General features: G+C 38.9%; 1 protein-coding gene across 3 annotated transcripts in view; it reads left to right on the top strand.

Annotated features, from left to right (window-relative positions):
• The window catches only part of SRRM3 (serine/arginine repetitive matrix 3), a 191,172-nt gene extending 178,933 nt beyond the window's left edge, over positions 1 to 12,239 (top strand). For all 3 annotated transcript variants that reach the window (XM_087927089.1, XM_087927100.1, XM_087927084.1), the window contains 2 exons: positions 884 to 1,021; positions 6,800 to 12,239. In XM_087927089.1, coding sequence (XP_087783215.1) covers positions 884 to 1,021; positions 6,800 to 6,989 — 328 coding nt within the window. In that variant the 3' untranslated portion in view covers positions 6,990 to 12,239. The remainder of the gene's footprint in view (positions 1 to 883; positions 1,022 to 6,799) is intronic.
• The last annotated feature ends 6,940 nt before the right edge of the window (positions 12,240 to 19,179 follow it).

The raw sequence follows: 19,179 nt of genomic DNA, 5'->3' as shown, positions 1-19,179 counted from the left end.
ATTTGTCAGTAATGGTGTAGGATCTCCCGCTTTGGCAGGGGGTTGGACTAGATCAGTGGTTGCCAAACAGTGGGCTGCGGCCCTCTAGTGGTCCATGAAAAAAATTGATGGTCCACAGAGAAATGTCACCCCCTGAGCACCCCCCAAAGCAATTAATCCAGGCTGCTCAGGAACACAAGGTTGTGCTACCCACATGGCCTGCGGGAACCCTCCCCGCCCACTCACTCCTTACCTGGCAAACTTGCCTGCTAAGTTGCTATTTTTTCCTCTTTTTTTCCTGACCATCAGCTGTTCTGCTGTGCCGAAGATTTAGATTAGCTAGAAAGCAGGAAATCGTTGGTTTTCTTGCTTTCTAGCTAATCTTTAGATCTTAAGCAGAGCCAAACCTTCCTTAGGACTGAAGCTTCTATTATTCAGTGCAGACTCAGGTAGCCAATGGCAGAAAGATAGATCTCTGAATGAATCTGTGATTCTGTGAGCAACTCAATCTGCCTGCCTGCTTTGCCTGATTTAGGGTAAAAGTTGCTCTTTTTTTATAAAATAATTCAATATTTACATATTGGTTTTATTTATTTATTTTTTCAGAAATATTTTTTTTTCAGGCAATAGTAGAATATCTGCCTTTTGCAGTGCTGTTTTCACATTAATATTTTATAAACAAGGAGAGACATTTGGACATAGACAGTACATAAACATGTAGAATAAATGTTATATCCATGCTACAGTGTGGGTTTGTTTATAGGCCTGGTGGGAACTCGATTATTATTTTACCTACAATGCATAGCCCAGGATGACCACAATCTCATAACCTGAACTCCTCAAGTCCAGAGTGTCTTAAATACTTATGGAAGTAGCATGTAAATGTGTTTTTTTTAACTACTAGAGAGAAGGACAATGAGCCACGAACACGTCATAGTGACACAGAACCAACCCGTGCCCGGCGACGTTCCCGCAGCTATTCCCCCATCAGAAAGAGAAGGCGTGATTCTCCAAGTTTCATGGAGCCTAGAAGAATCACTAGGTAAATATTAGATTCTCCATTCCTATGGGAAGCCCCTGAACATGGGGGCCAAAATTTGTTATTTACAGCAAATCTTGGAAAATAGCATTTGAGTTTCATAAAATTCTTTTGCAAACAGAATGTAGAATAAAAAATTTCAAAAATAAAATAAAATGCTTGCAGAGTCCATGGCAGATAATTGCTGGTCTGAAAATTTGTAAAGTGTGCAAATGCAAACTGATTTCAGAAGAATTAAAGCATTCTCTGAAATTTTCAGAAATCTGGTCCTACCTAGTGATTTAAAAATTCCTTGATCTGTATTTTCCAAACATCTACTTTCCAGAGGTAACAATGCTGCATATGCCCAGCACTCAGATTTCACTGGAGACAGATTTACATGATCTGCTTCATACAGAAAAATATCCTAAAAGATTGACAACATGAATATTCTTCAGTCTAAAGTCTGCAGCTAAAAAACCAATATACACATCTGAAAACATTATACTAACAATAGCAGTTATATAAAAAACAGACTATATTGAAGAAAGTTGACATTAATAACTAGTACAATTAAGCCAAGAAATTTGCATTGGCAAATTTATCTCTATCTGTTTGGGGTTAGAGTCTACAGAGTAAAATCATCATAAAAAGAAGATAGGCCAGAACATTATCTCAGCGTTAATAAAATGTTTGAAAACCACCTAGTCACTTAGGTGAGATGGGCAGTGTAGAAATTTGATTAATAAATTAAATAAATAAATAAAATTGAAAGAATTCCAAAAATAAACCTTAGGCATGGTTTCAGAATTAAACTTCAACTCATACTGAGACAAAACAAGTAAAGATGACTGTGAAATTTAGCTAAATGTTACCGTCTTATAATTTCAGAAATTTGTATAATGATATATACAGCAGGGGTCGGTTTCTATCAGTTCGCACCTATTCGCTAGAACCGGTTGTAAACATTCTAAGCAGTTCAGAGAACCGGTTGTTAGAAGAAATTACTGGCCAAATCCTGTAAGGAAGGCAGGAAGGAAACATTCTGGTGTTGCTTACAGAAACTGCTTCTCCGTTAACCCTTATTACATTCTTGGCAGGACTAGACTTCCTGTCTCAGGAACTTCTCTGGAGTTATTTTCACCTCCTTTGCTGGTACTTTGCTTGTGTGGAGGGACCATTCAAAGTTACAATGGCACTGAAAAAAGTGACATGACCATTTTTCACACTTACAACTGTTGCAGCATCCCCACAGTCATGAGAGGCCAGGCGAGGAGAGGCGTGACTCGATGTGAGTGATATTGAGTTGGCCATGCCCAGCCAATAACATGACCACCAAGCCATGTCCACCCAGTCACATGACCACCAAGCCACGTGCACCACCTAAGCCACACCCACAGAACTGGTTATTTAAACTTTGAATCCCACTCCTGGTATACAGATAATATTGGCATTAATGGAAACATTTTTATTTAAATTATCTAGCATTTAAAATCTTTTTATCTCTGAAAGGTATCTTGGAAACATAGGCATCTACAGAGGAAGAAGAAGAGGCATTGGGGGCTTGAGATACATTCAGACATCTATTAGGGTAAAGGAGGTTAGAGTTTCCAGCAGAAGAGATAACTAAAGCTTATCTTTTTTCACTCTTCTCTTGAACTTGCCTCTGGTATAATGTCTAACTCCAGTCAGCCCCAACCTGACTTTGTTCACAATTTGCACGTGTATTTGAGTCCTGCATGCCTATTGAATTCTTTGTCTAGAAAAGATTTTGCTTTGCCTGGCATACAGATAGTTTTTGACTTATAACCACAATTAGGACCAGATTTTTTTGTTGTTAAACAGGGCAGCTGCTAAGTGAGTTGTGCCCAATTGTATGATCTTTTCTGCAAGAGTTGTTAAGTGAATCACATCAGTTAAGTGAATCACATAGTTGTTAAGTAAATTCAGCTTCCTCCATTGACTTTGCATTATTGGAAGTTAGCTGGTAAGGTCACAAATTGTGACCACATGACCCTGGTACACTACAACCCTAGTAAATACATAATGGTCGCCAAGCACCTGAATTTGAATGATGTAATTTGGGGGTGCTGCATTGATCATAAGTGCGAGAATCTGTCATACATCACTTTTTTCAGTGCTGTTGTAACATTGTGCAGTCGCTAAATGAATGGTTGTAAGTCGAGGACTATCTGTACTAAGTTGACTATTCCTTAAAAAAAGAAAAAGTCCACATATCTTCAAGCAGCTATGATTGAGAAACCAGCCTTAAAAGCTTTGGTCTGAAATGTCTGATAGACCTTGACTTTCTGCATTAACCTGTCAGTTGTGTTTCTGTGTAGAAAATACACAGGAAACATATTCAGGGGGACACATTCCAAAGATGGTTATTACAGAGAGTCAGTCAGTCTGCTCCTTCCTTCTTCCTTCCACATTCTTTTTTTTTCTTTCCCAAATTACATAGAAGTAAACCATGATTCAAACTAAAGTTAAATGTAAAGTTAATGCATTCATTCACAATATTGGTTTGATGTAATTGCTTTAGTTGCCTTTCCAAACTCAGACTACTCCAGATCGCTCTGACTGAAAATCCTATTTGCCTCAGTCAATGTGATAGGATAATGGGATTTTTACTGCAGCATAGTTGGAGGACATCAGATTGGGGAAGTGTGCCTTAAAATTAACTTCACTCCTCTCTGCCTCTTCTTCCTCCCTTCTTCCTCTCTTCAATTGCCACCAGCACTGTACAAACTCATAAGTTATTATCAAGGAATTTGGGAGTTTTTCTAATCAAATAATAAGCTGACCAGTCAGCTACTGGTTCTGTGGGGGTGGCTTGGTGGGCGTGGCAGGAGAAGGATACTGTAAAATCTCCAGTCAGAGGTAGTATTGGCCAGTTCTCTGAACTACTCAAAATTTCTGCTACCGGTTCTCCAGAACTGGTCAGAACCTGCTGAATACCACCTCTGCTGGCCACTGTCAACTTATTGGGCAGATGGGTAGCACATTGATTTACATTTTTTTTACATAAGTAAATAAAATATTTTGATTCACAAGTTAACCTTTTTCTGCATACATGATGCCTACAATGCAAAATATTTAAAAGCCACTTCCTTATTACTTCCTTAATAATCACTACTCCCTCAAGCTCACTATTGGAAGGAGGTTCAGCTTTGTAGATTGATGAAAACCTTTAGTTAAATCTAAAAGGCAACTGAGCTCTATTATTCTTGTGCAAATGTAACTCCCTTCACCTACCAATTCCCCATGTTCTTACTGTCTTCTGCTTTGCTGTCCCCACTGTTAAAGATGCAAATCTCTCCTTTTCCATCCTCTTTCAAGGTTCTTCCTGAAGAAACTTCAAGTGAAGCCCATAGCTGCAGGGCTGGGTTACCATGGTAACATTCCCTTCCATCAGAAACCTGCTGTGTGTCCTTGAATCCATCACTTTGTGAATCTTTGTAGAGCTATGCTTTATCACTTCTGTTTCTGTCTGCCTGTCGTCTCTCTTTCTCTCTTTTCTCATTAATAATGAAGCTAGGATGATGAGTATATCTAATAGTTCAAGTGTTGCTTTGATTGGTATCTAATGGCATGAAGAAATTATAGATGGGTTTGGTGTTGATGAAACAGCCTGGTTTCTTTCTAGACCCTCCTATCTTCCTCACACATTTCATGTTCTCCACAGGGCATTGCTTCACCTTCACGTTTCGACATCAGGAGAAGTTTATCTGGCTGCAGATGGGAAGAATGGGATTTTTTCTTGTCCTCTAAGATTAGAGGACTGGATGGAAAAAGGGCTACATTTTTCACATATTTTAAAAATTGCCTCCTGGGAAATTTCTCTATCTCCATACTGTAGTGACAATTTGTCAAAAAGGTGAAATGTTTTGAATTTCAAAAAATAGGAAACGTGGCCCTCCTTCTGATCAGGCTGTGTGATTTTATCACATGTCAAATTAAATCTGGCACTATAACATAATGCTGATTCTATGATCTCTGACTGGTTTATGTTCATAGTCAGTAAGGGCAAAATATTGAAAACAGAGGTAAGTTTTGAAGTGATATAAAGAATTATTTTCTCTTCCACTCCTTTTTCATATGAAAAATACTCTCTTAAGAAAATGTCTATTGCTGAAGATGATACATGAGTCAGTATTGACATTTGGCGACTGCCTGGATTAGTTTCTGAAGTTTTCTTGGAAAGATTTCAGAAGTGACTTGCCGTTCTTCCTAGGGCTGAGAGGATATGACTGGCCCAAGGTCACTCACCTGGCTTCATGTTTAAGGCAGGACTAGAACTCACGGTCTCCTGGTTTCTAGCCTGATACCTTAATCATTATTGTATACCAAACATTCCCAAGGCATCAAATGATTTCCTTAGGTCTAAATCTATGTTGAACAAAACAACTAATTGACTTCCTATTGCAATTGGGGGCAATTTAATATATATCCAGGCTGTCTAAGCAATTTGGGCACATCTTGCAGCATTGATTAGCCATTAATTGGGGCCCAGCCCAAGAGAGAGAGTTGATTTCTCAACATTGTGCAACATAAAGGTACTGTAAGCCTAGCTTTAGTAGAAATCTTTGATACATTCAGAATAAAGATATCCCTTGTATATCATCTATAGGGATATCTAAACTGGCCTGCCACACAAAAAAGTAATGGAAAACTCAAATGGATTCTAAAAAGTTCAGAATGACACTGAGCTGAGGTGCATGTGCCAGGCTATCTGAAACTGGAGGAATCTGAAGATTTATTGGAGTGACTGAAGGCAGTTTCACCCATACTAATGTCCAGAGAAGGGCACACCCAACAATCTAACTGATTTCATGCCACTCCCAGTATATTCAGTATACACCCTTTTAATTGTCTTATTCAATGCAATCAAAGCATGCCTGATCCAGGATACTCCCAACTGTTTCTACTGAGCCTTTATTCAAGATCCCGTGATTTAGATCAGTGATTCTTTCAGCCAAAATTAACAGGCTTGAAATTATATTTAACTTATATATATATATCCTGGCTTGGGACTGTATTCAATGTTTATAATTAGTCTACTGCATCTCCTAGGACTTTAATTATGTGGACGATTATGGGTGGGCTTTTGGCCAGGAAATAATACTTCTTTAGAGTGAGGCAGGGCTGCTTCCAGGAAAAAAAGACTGCTTCTAACTAACATCTAACCTCTGTTTTTTACAGCTTTAATTCTCCAGTGTCTCCAGCAAATCACAAACACTATTAATTCTTTCACATTTGTTTGTTTTAGCTGGCTAATCCAGGACTAACTACTGGTGGGGCAGCAGCTTTAGCACTGAGGAGTCCAGTTTAATAAGAGGAGGTATTTAGGAGGAGTTACAAGTCCACTTAGTCCGTACACACCAGATAAAAAAGGAACAAATCTGCAAACTTTGTAGTTTAATCTTAAACAATTACAGATTCTATTCTCCATTGTTTGCATTAAAATAAATAAATAAATTATGAACTGAACATTTGAAACTCCTTTAGAAGACTTCTATGTATGATCATATTTATCTGCTGTATATCCCATCTGACTTTATTTTAGAAAAGAAATTTCAGTTTAAAAAAATGAATGGGAAGTGAGCAGACTTGACACAACACTCCTAAGAATTCAAAGTTAATGTGGTGATATCATGATCATCAGTGCTGTCCTCCATTCCAAGTTTTTAAAGCTGTCCTCTGTGCTAAAGCCAACGCTCTCTCCCCATTCAGTTCCATCCACTTCATATTATTGTTATTATTGCCAAGGTATGAGACTCTTTCTTTTTCTTCCCCCAGTGCTCGGAAGCGTCCAATCCCCTACTATCGACCCAGCCCTTCCTCTTCCAGCTCACTTACCAGCTACTCCTACAGTCGCAGCCGCAGCCGCAGCTATGACAGCTACAGCAGCAGCAGGAGCCGGACTCGCACCCAGAGCCGCAGTCCAAGCTACAACAGCCGAAGCAGTTCTGAGAGCACTGGATTTTGAGCACTCCCTGCCAGCCACTTTGAGGAATGAACTGAATGAATCCAGCTTTCTCTCCAACCCTGTCTCCATCCCCTTTTTCCAGGCATGGCCCATCTTAATTCCTCCACCAGGGTTTGTCTCTGTCATTTCTCTGGTCCCTTCAGGGACTCACCTTGGCATTCCTGGAGATGCTAGATGTGTCCCGCGGGCCAGAGCCTGATGAATTTGGGCCCAAACCTTAAGTGGGGAGTCAGAAATTCTGTAAGCGGGATCCGGGTGCTCCAGGGAAAACCATGAAGCTATCTTTGAAAATGCAGCTCAGCAGAAAGGATGAAAAACTCAAATAGGATGAGACATTTTGATGTGGCTCAAATCTTTCCCGGTGAGGACTCAAATATGTGGCTGCTTACACAGAGGAGAGGCACATTGCTCTCATTTCATTCTTTAATTTCTACCAATAAAAGGTAGAAAGAATTCTCCAGAGGAATATAATGCACCTATGATTCCATAAGATAAGTAGAACAAATGAACAAATTTCAATTCCAGCAAAGAACTTTGGATGCCGGAAAAGGAAGAAAAGGCAGGGGGACTTTTTAATTTCTTGCTCTTGTTTTCTTAACAAACAGGCCACGGAAGATTCTTCCTTGGGGTTGACTTTTTAATTTATTTCTTGCAGATATTTATTTCAATTTTGGTACCAACTGAAGTTTGGGGTTTAATTTATTTGGACAAAATGGAGATGGGTGGGAATGGGCATAATTCAGTCATGTTCATGGGGGAAGAAAAGCTCTGATAGCTGTCAAAAATTGAGGTGGATGTATAGAGAAGAAGGAAGGAAGGAAGGAAGGAAGGAAGGAAGGAAGGAAGGAAGGAAGGAAGGAAGGAAGGAAGGAAGGAAGGAAGGAAGGAAGGAAGGAAGGAAGGCTTCAAAAGGATGCAGAGATGAATACTGAATTTTTAGCTTTCAAAAGAGGGTTCACCTCTGTGGGCCTAAAACCAGCCACAGCCTAATTGCTGCACCCTGAGATTATTGAATATAGTCACTAATAACAGATGCCAAGCATTTCCTGGTAGATGCTGCCACCTGCAGAAACCAAATTGATTTCAGGTATATTTGTTGAAAAGGTCCAAGTGATATTTCTTGATTGTTCCCTTCCTAATACTTTGGAGAACTGCTGCTGAGAGCAAACAGTGAAGAGCTAGCTGGACAAATAATCTGAACTGACAGATGATACTATCCTCTGCCCCATGACAGCAAGCTGGCGAAAAAGCCCAAGGGTTGTTGGAAATGGTGGACTGTCAGCTTGATGTAGTATAAAAAAGCACTTTGTATGAATAGTAATCTACACACCTCGAGCTGTTGAACTTGGACGACAAGTTCTTCAATCAGCTAAACAAAACCAGAAGAGAAAGGGAGAGATTGAGAGTTTCTAATCGTACAGGTGAGCTGTGCTGGAATTGGCAGTAATGTAATTTAGAGCAGAACCAGGTACCTTCCTTGCAAACCATGTCAAAACTCAGTACAGTTTACAGTACACAAATGATAGCTTTAATGCAAAATGCCCAAATGGGCGTAAATCTTTCCGGTCTTGAGGACCAGCAGAGCTGGGGGAGAGAGTCCACACGAGCAGCTGGCAAGCGCTAGCATATCCACAGCTCCATTTGCACTAGCAGCGTGCACACCCGTCTGCCACTCATGCAAATGGAGCACACATGCACACACTCACCTGCTGCTCACGCATATGCGCACCTCCACACTTGCCCACTGTTTCAACGGCCCGGTTGCAAACACATCACAGCCCACTGGGGCCCAGAGGTTGGAGGACCTGCTGTAGGGCATTATAGTTACCATGAGGGCAGGAAAGAAACATGCACCTATAGGATTTTCTACACATTTTCTACATGCATCTATAGGATTTCCTTGACAAGCCACTGAAATCTATTAAGAACCTTTTCAATCAAGTCAAAGGGTATTTCTAAAAAAATAAAAGACACAATGAGGACTAACAAATTGATTTGAATAGCTGAAGACATGCAAGATAGGGGAACAGAAATATTGGTAGATCCTTTGTTAGCATAATAAAAATAAAATGATGGGTCTATAACATCTGTGGAAGCACTTTTTATTGCAGCATTTCTCAATCTCGGAAACTTTGAAGTGTGTGAACTTGACTCCCAAAATTCCACAGCCAGCCTGCTGGAAATTCAGGGAGCTGAAGCCCACATATTTTAAAGTTGCTGAAGCTCAAAGCTGTTGAAGTTGAGAAACACTGCTCTGTTGGTTAGGTTTTCCCTGTTCCATAGATATGAAATCTGCAAATCATCCCATTTAGTTTGAAGGTTTCTCTCCAGAAGTTGTTCCTGTAGAAACTGGAACAATTAATTCTGACCTATAGCCATTCCAAAGCCAAAATAAGGCAGACATTTTGAAAGAATTTTTGTCATACAAATTTATGGGCTGTTATCATCCTCCAGATTTTTTAGGCCCAGAGCCACCAAATCTGAGCCCTCAACTTTTAATAGCCAAATTTTAGACTCCAGAATAGTATTTTGAAATTCAGTGTAGAAATCAAAGGTGGTATTTAGCAGGTTCTGACCAGTTCTAGAGAACTGGTAACGGAAATCTTGATTAGTTCGGAGAACCGGCAAATACCACCTCTGACTGGAGATTTTACAATATCTTTCCCCTGTCATGCCCACCAAGCCACGCTCACAGAACCAGTAGTAAAAAAGTTTGAATCCCACCACTGGTAGAAATATTGGGGGATGGGGTATAATTGATGGGTTTTGGCCAAATAATTCTTCCTGTGTTCTGAAACCTTTATTATTTTGAACCTGTTTAGTCAGTCTGAGTTTGAAAATGTTTTGAAGGAAAATGACTTCTGTTTATCTCTGTTTTTAAATGGCACACCAAGTACCTCTGGGATTGTGGAGATCAAGCACTACCAGGCACAATTATAACATAAAGAAAGTCTGGTTTGGTTGACAAGATGAAAGGAATAACGGACTCCATTTTTAAAAAATATGGCTTGAGGCTTGTCTGTTTGCAGAACAGAGTTCTGTTCTGTCTAGCGTTCAACAATTTATATTCTTATTGTTTTTATAAGTGTTTGGGAAGGAGGGCAGGCAATGAGTTTGGTCAAAACTTCTCCCATTAAATCACACACAGCCTTTGTGTGGGTTGGCACTCTATGACCAATTTGACAATATTAAACATTGATTAATGGACAGCAATTTCCAAACCAAGTTAACAAGGACTGCAACCACAGTGCTCCTCCCCATTATTGCATTCTCCCTGGCTTTCTAGTTTCTATAACAGCAAAACCCAGCCAGCAGTAATGAACAGAAAAAGGTGGTTTATCAGGGAAAATGTTCAGTCTTCCTAGCATTCATCGGCAGTCTCTGCAAGAGATAGCAAACAGGAACAAAATATGTTGTAGAAAATATTTCTCTTCCTCTTCTCTCTCTCTCTCTCTCTCTTTCTAGATTGTGAGTTAAGCTGTAGATTCAATGATCTGGTTCAATTATAATAAAATGTACAATATCTATATTGTAATGGAATCTCCATGATGAAATAGAATCCTTGCTCGGGGATGGGACAGTGTCAATGAAAAGCCATAGGTCAGTGGCAGAAACGATGCTTTGCATGGAAAAGTCCAAAGTTCAATACCAGTGGGTAGAGAACGAGCTGGGGAAAAACCCTGATCTCAAATTGAGCTGCTGCTAGTCACTGTAGGCACAACCATGCTCAATAGACTGACTTGTTGCCAAAGACTATTTCAAAGACATAGTCAAATGAATATCCAGATATGTGTGCAAAGAATTCCTCTCAAAACCCTGGAGGGCACCCATAAAGATACAGAATTGGGAGTGGAACCCGAGACCTTACAATGGGAAGTCCTTTGCAGTCTGCACAAGTCTTTCTTAGTAGATGGTGTGTAAAAGTGGCAGGTGGTAATAGCAATACCACTTAGACTTACATACTACTTAATAGTGTTTTAGAGCCCTCTCTAAGAGGTTTTCAGAGTCAGCAAGCATATTGCCCTAACAATCTGGGTCCTCATTTTACTGACCTCGGAAGGATGGAAGGGTGAGTCAACTTTGGGTAATATCCAGCATTCATTAAGAGCCAATGTATGTGTTTGTGCATAAGTATCCCACCTACTATTGGACAAATGAGACCATCAGCTGCCTAATTTTACCATCCAGTAAACTCACTGAGGGTGGTGTTTTGTTTTGTTTTACCATATTTCTACATCAATATTAATCTGTTGAAATATTTAAGCATGTTTAGACACCAAGTAAAAATTCCATAACTATCTTAAGAGTTTATAGGATATGTATGATACTTAAATCAGCTAAATGAGTAACTTCATAACTTTCCAAACTTTTTTTTAATGCATTAATGAATTCTAATATACAATTTTCATAATAATAAGATATCAGCATGGAGTAATAATTTTGTGTTCAATTCCAGCTGGCTTTATGCCAGGGCTTTATTTCTATGGCCTGAACAATAGTCTCAATATCAAATTAAATATAAGAAGACAGAGATAAGGCACATCCTCAATAAAAGTATATCCTTTATTGCAGGTTCCAATTCTTTTATCAAAATGATGAAAGGAGTGTTGCACCATTGTAATCCAACATCTGCTCATATTGTAGGTGTGCATGATGTCACCATGCATTTGCAAAGGGACCAAAGCTTGAATCACAATAGCACAATAGTCATTCCATCATTTCTTTCCACTTCATGGATGCCTCTGATCCTTGATGAGATAGAACAAAAGGAAAAGATGAGGAAAATTTTATTTGCAATAATCCTGGATGAAGGATTGGAATACCACATTTAATTTAAAATTCTTCATTGCAGTCTGAAATAGACTAACAGTAAAAAAAAAATCTAAGAGTTTTGATTAACGTTATTGCCTGGAGTCTGGACAAGAACCAGTTACTCCAAAGAGGAAATCTATCCTTTGGTTATTAATATTTATTAGTTGAGTTTACAACACATGAATTCCTATGAGAGCTTTAGCTTTACTTGCAAATGAGAGTTCTCTATAAATCCAAGTTGATGGTGAAGCCTTTTTATGATTTTTGCATATATTTTACAAGGGAAGGAACTGCCAAGGGAGCTGGAAGGTGGGTGCTTTGAAAAAGTGGAACCTGAAATACATGTTATTAGAAGGAAAGTTAAAAGTTCCAACACAAGAACTCTAACAAGTACTCTAGTTTCAAACGAGGGACTAATAAAAAGCAATTTTCAGAGCACAAAATGCTTGTTGGATACTTCTCATTCTTTCTTGGGCCCCCTGTTTTGTGAAGGAAGGAAAGTTTTCACTTGTTTGCTATTTTAATAACTGATACCTTTTTAATTGGTAAAGTTTATCAGTAAATCCATATTGGGCCAACATCAGCTGCAAAAATTTCCACTGCAATATCAAATAACTTTTGTATGTCCATCTAGACTGCCAACTACAGATTCCATTTTTTAGAAGTATATTTAAAGTATATCTAAAATAAATATAAAAGATATAGTATAAAGTATATTTAAAATATCTACTGCTCTGTTTAGAATAGAATAGAATAGAATAGAATAGAATAGAATAGAATAGAATAGAATAGAAGAGTTGGAAGGGACTTTGGAGGTCTTCTAGTCCAACCCCCTGCTCAGACAGGAAACCCTATACCATTTCAGATAAATGGTTGCCCAATCTCTTCTTAAAAACTTCCAGTGTAGGAGCATTCACAATTTCTGGAGGCAAGTTGCTTCAGTGATTAATTGTTTTAACCAGGGGTGGGATTCTACCGTTTTGGACCTGTTCTATAGAACCGGTTGTTACGATTCTGCGCAGTTAGGAGAACTGGCAAATCGTGCCCCTGGCTGGCCCTGCTCCTCTCCTCCCGCTCCTCCCCTCCCCACCGAGTCAGTCCTTACCATGCATGCTTGACATTGCTGACTGCATTCTCCCCCCCCCGTCATTCCTTAAGGTATTTTGTTTTCCTCCTGACGATCAGCTGTGCTAAGATCCCCCTCGCTGTCTTACTGCTTTGCCCAGGAGGCTTCCCTGAGGCCCCAGGAGGCAAAAAAAATGGAATGCAGGGCGGGTGGGGCTGCCCCCCCCTCCGCGCTCTGTTTTTTGCCTTCCTGGGCCTCGGGGAAGCTCCTGGGAGCAAAAACGGCCTCCCAGGAGGCTTCCCTGAGGCCCAGGGGGCCAAAAAAAAAAAAAAAAGGACCCTAGGGGGATGCTGCAAAAAAAGAAACCACACCCATCCAATCACATGACCATGCCCACCTAGCTACGCCCACAGAACCAGTGGTAAAAATATTTGCATCCCACCCCTGATTTTAACTGTCAGGAAATTTCCTCTTAGCTCTAGATTGCTTCTCTCCTTGAATAGTATCAGCTTTTGCAGAGAGAACGGTGTTACCTTCTTGAATGCCGGTTTCTTTATCCAAAAGGAAAAGCTGGGCAGCCTAGAGGAGAGCCTTTCCAAAGACTTTCAAATGCTGGTCCATCCCAGTCATATGTATGTGAGACCTGGCACACCCATTTCATGCTTGCGACAGCCTTCCACTGCTGCATCCTCTTGAGTTCAAAAGTGTTAACCAGGGCGTCTTAGCACTGGGATCTTGGCACTGGGATCATGATGGAAAAGCCCATGAGGTCTCCTCCTCCCTACCACCACCACAGCCACATCTCGGGCTCATTTCCCAACCTCTCACTCCGACTGTCACCTGGACGTCCCATCAGGTGTTTGAGCCCAACCACCAGCAACGATGCCACCACTCTCTAGGCCTGCATTCTGCTCTCTTTCTCTCTCACACAAAACAAAGTTGCTTCTCATTTGAGACATGTTAGCGTTTTATGAAATTATATTGTGCAAAGATATTTTTTTTCTGTAGTTTGGGTTCAGAATAAAATTTTTGGCATTTAACAAAATATATTTAACAAAGAAATTGGATAATTATTTGCAAAATTAGCAAGCAAGTCCCACTTGCATAGGAACTTAGGAAAAATTATTCAAATTCATTTTTATAAGCTTTTATAAACTTCCAATAAAAGTAAAAACATTTATTTACTTAGTCAATCTAACTAAGTAATCTAACCTGAAGTTTAGTACTGGCTCCCCACAGGTCTGTGTGCTCAGTTTCACTGTACACACATGATTGTGTATCGTCTGACCCATCCACTGTGATCATTAAGTTTGCAGATGATACTACCATATTGGGTCTCATTACAGGTGGAGACAAAACAGCGTACGGGGTGGGGAGGTTCAAAAATTATCCTCATGGTGCTTAGAAAACAACCTGCAACTAAATATCAGCAAGACAAAGAAGATGGTGTTAGACTTCCGGAAGAAGAGAGAGGAACCCGCCCCACTTTACATCGAAGGGGGCTGTGTGGAGAGAGTTTCCTCCTTTAAATTCCTGGAGTCTACCTCAGCGAAGATCTCACCTGGAAAATCAACACAACCCAGGTGGCCAGAAAGGCCCAACAGACTCCCTTTCCTCGGGGTCTTGTGAAAGAATAAAGTGGAACAACGACTGATGACCTCCTTTTACCAGTCCACTATAGAAAGCATCTTCACATATTGCATTACAGTGTGGTATGCTGGCTTGACAGCCATGGATAGAAACACATTACAGAGGGTGGTGAGCACAGCACAAAACATTGCGGGCTGTTCCCTGATACCACTAGATGACTTCGATAGGGCTCACTGCCTTAGAAGGGTGAGGAAAATTCTCAGGGACGACTCACATCCCGCTCGGCATTTCTTCACTCTTCTACCATCAGGTAGGAGATATAGAAACATAGCCAGCAGCACCAACAGGCTGAAGAACGGTTTCTACCCGTGGGCTGTCAGACTTCTGAACGGAAAATAACTTCATGTCAACATAGTATTGCGGGGCTGGTGCATTTAGTATAATAAGATTGGGACTGGGTTAGGGACTTCTGTCCTCACTGTGAGTTGTCTTGGTGGGGGGTGCACATGTTGTACTCTGACTATAAAGGTACCGTATTTCCCCATGTATAAGCCACCCCTTTTTTCCAAAATTTTCAAGCCCAAAAAGTAGGGGGGTGGCATATACAAAGCAGGTACACTTTTTATACGTGAAAAATGCATAAAATAATAAAGTAGGAATAAACTGGTTTTCCAGCAGTATGCTATACTTTTTTGTAAAAATTGTACGTGATGATACGATTACGAGTGCGAGTACGCGATAGAAATGCATACGCTAGGCATCGGCCTGAATGCTTCGTTCCTACTCTCGTTCCGATGCGTAGATTGCTAGCGTCGCCCGCACCGCTTTCGGCGTCATGACCGAAGTTGTAGATCTAGACGTCGAATTTTGTTTCTTTGTAAATTTTCTTTCTTCATAACTTGTTTCTCTAATAAAATATTTTTTTCAAAACTTCACAGTCCAAAAATTGGGGGGGTGGCTTATACAAAGGGGATGCTTATACATGGGGAAATACGGTAATAATAACTAAGCTTTAAATATGTCAAAATAGGAAAAATCACACCATTAAAATAAAACTAATTATAAAAATTAAAATAAAGCAACTGTGACCCAAAAAACAATCATTACAGGCAATTCTCAACTTACAACCACACTTGGAATAAAAATTTCCATTGCTATGCAAGGCTGTTGGCAAGGTCACAGATGGTGATCATATGATACTCTGCAACCAACATAAATGACTGCCAATTGCCAAGTAGCCAAGTTTTGATCACATGACCATGGGGATACTAGTAAGTCACTTTTTTAAGTGCCACTGTAACTTTCAATCATCACTAAGCGAATGTTCATAAGTCAAGGACTACCTACTATATATATCCATATCCATAGTGGGAGGATTCCACATCACCAATTTATTCAAGACTCTCTAGAGAAGTCAGGTTTTGATGGCTTTTGGGGAAACCAATATCATAATCATCAGGGCCAGGAACTTTTCCTGTTTGCATGGATTTAATAATGTCTTTTATTTCATGTGGAAATGAAGGAACTTCTAGCTTAAACAAAATGGCCATAGGTAATCATAGATAAGAGCTATTTTAATTAATTTTATTCCATGTAAATATGGATTAGTATAATAAAATAGATGATAAAAATGTAAAATTTGCTGATGAGCGTTATTACATATTTTGCCTTGAGCATCCTTAATATAAATTTTTATTGTTGCTGTTTCGGACAAGAGACCAATGATGTACTATACCAGATCTTTCCCCTCATTCTCAGGATCTTCTCTTGTAATAATTGAGGAAGTTATGGGACCATGATTGAATATTGAAACAGAATCTATATTCATCTATTTGATTATGGTAACTAAGGTTCATGCTTCTAAACTTAATCAAGTTGAGAAAAATCTCTCAATAGATAGATAGATAGATAGATAGATAGATAGATAGATAGATAGATAGATAGATAGATAGATGATACATAGATATAGATATAGAGACATAGAGACATACATACATGTATATGTGTGTGTATATATGTTCTTGCTGTGAAGAAGGCACACCATTACATTTTAATATCTTCTAACACTCTCCATGTACAGGGATTAAATTTAGCTTGAATAGAATTACATTCTAACAAATCTCTAAAATCTCTGATCCACAGCTAAATTAAAAAAGTTATTTAAAAAAATCAATGTAGAATTTCTGGAACATCTAGCATATATAGAACATAGGGCCATAGTAATTAATAAAAGCAATATAGTTATTAAATCATTTATTTACCAATATTAAAAATATCCTTCAGGATCACTTATTTCTGTTCCATTATACATTTTAAAAATTTATTAATGAAAATTAAAACACCTCTAGCAGATTGTGAATTTCTAAAAAGTAGGGGAAAATGTTAAATATTCTGAAAGAATGCTCCTTTTACATTTCAAATAATAACCAATTAATAAAGTGCTCGGGAGCCCCTGCATTTAAAAAAATGTTTACATCCAAATCCTAGGATAGACAAAAACATTTAAAAATGAAAACAAAAGTTTTATCTTTTTTTTTTTTGCAGTTGCTTCCAAGCAAGTTTACTGAGTAGTTTTGACTTCTGAATTCTTTGTAGAAGCCTCTTGGAAAAAATACCTTTCTACCCTGAAGTATCTAGCTTCCTAAATGCAGCATATATCTCATATTTCAGACTTTAAACATTTTACAGTAGAATTTCGTATTTATCCTGAATGAAAAAGGTAATCTACATAATGAGCAGTTTTCATTTCAATTGCAATTATAAAAAACAAAACCTTTGCATAAATATTTCTCTTTAAAGACTGCTATTGGCCAGGATTATAAGGAATCTTTAAACATATAATTTTATTTTATTTTACTTTATTTGTCAATTGCTTACAAGATAATGGGTATAAACATGAGTAAGAATACAGGAAATAGGTACAAACAGAATAGAATACCTTATTGGCCAAGTGTGATTGGACACACAAGGAATTGGTCTTGGTGTAAATACTCTCAGCATACATAAAAGAAAAGATACATTTGTCAGGAGTCCAGAATCAAAATGTCAGTCATAGGGTACAATAAGCAATCAATCACACTAGGAAACAGTCAATATAAATCGTAAGGATACAAGCGACAAAGTTACAGTCATACAGTAACAAGTGGGAGGGGATGGGTGATAAGGAGTGATGACAAGATTAACAGGTGCAGACAAGGAATAATGTATGAAAACTGAACAAGGAGAGATTTAACCTGGAAATAAGGAGAAACTTTCTGACAGTGAGAACAATCAGCCAATGGAATAGAGTTGCCCTCAGAAGTTGTGGGAGCGCCATCACTTGAGACTTTCAAGAAGAGATTGGACTGCCATTTGTCAGAAATGGTGTAGGGTCTCCCACTTGGGCAGTGGGTTGGACTAGATGACCTACAAGGTCCCTTCCAAATCTGATTATCTGTTAAATTTAATAAAGAGTTCTATATTTATGCCCTCATGCAGGGAAAGATAGTGAGAAGACTCTGAAAAATGAGACCTAATCATTGTCCTCCTTCACTTCTTTTCACAGAAGGGGAATTTGGCTACATTTGTGTCTAAAATGTGAGAAAAAACCCCTCTATGAATCCACTTAAATATCCACCAACCCAGTTGTCTTCAAGGAGATCATCAGCACCAGGCATTCTGGAAGGCAGAAGTTCCGTTGTGTTCAAGCTAATGAGAACAAGGGCTCCTATAAAATCAGAGTAAAAGTCCACTCAGCTCAGCATCCAGTGGCCAAAGAGGGCTATTCAGATGCTTTGGAAGATGCCAGAGAAAGCCTAATGAATTGAAGCATTTGAAGCCCAGGCATACTGTCTCAACACAACAAAGAGTTCAGTCAACATAGAAAACAGCAACTAATAGTCAAATACATTTTATGAATATTTCAAACTACTATTTCAAAGTTAACCAATCCAATACTTGATACATTTTACAGCTGTTAGTTTGATATATTAACAGATTGGATAGAAAATTCTTTTCTTCCAACTGTCCTAAATTGGCAATTCAGTTCTGGCTTGAAATGACACTTCCTATAGTATTTCATTCATATAGAAAAGAGGTTTTTTGGCATATCAGTGTTGGAAGCATAATACAATAAATGAGAGATGATTGAATCAAAGTTGATTGAAAACTTAAAACAACTTCTACACTGTGTTTGGTTAGCCAAGAAGGAAGTCAAATAACTTCATAATAGGACATACATATTTTTAAAAGTACAGTTTAAAAAAGGAAATTGGCTAAATATCTCACATGCCCCTCTGGTGATGTCATGACTACTCTGTCACCTTTTTAGTAGGGCAAGATTTTAAAAATTAAAACCAATGTCCTCCTGCCCTTCTTGCATGGATGTTTCTTGGATGTGCAGTACCCAGTTGATTCTTGGGTGACACAAAATCTTGGTGTTGGACTAAATGTGCTATAGGTCTGATCTTAGGGATCTTAATCTTTAGAAAATGTGATTCCTAGACACAAGAATGAATTCACCGCTGTACTGTATCATGCTGTTTCTATAAAGAGAGGATGAAAAATTTTCACTGGTGGGTGGGAGATTTCTATAGGAAAAAAACACAAATATAAAATACTAAGATACCAGTGACCAGAGACTGCTTGCATATCTCCTCCTATCACCATCCTCACATTAAATGGAACACTTAGAAAAATGCAAGACATGATGGCAGAATTTGGGCAGCAAGATAACCAAGGAGT

Source organism: Pseudonaja textilis, chromosome 1 (genome assembly GCF_049901715.1).
Source record: "Pseudonaja textilis isolate UNSWEBS1 chromosome 1, rPseTex1.2, whole genome shotgun sequence".
Lineage (NCBI taxonomy): Eukaryota > Metazoa > Chordata > Lepidosauria > Squamata > Elapidae > Pseudonaja > Pseudonaja textilis.
This window is presented reverse-complemented; position numbering and strand designations above follow the sequence as displayed.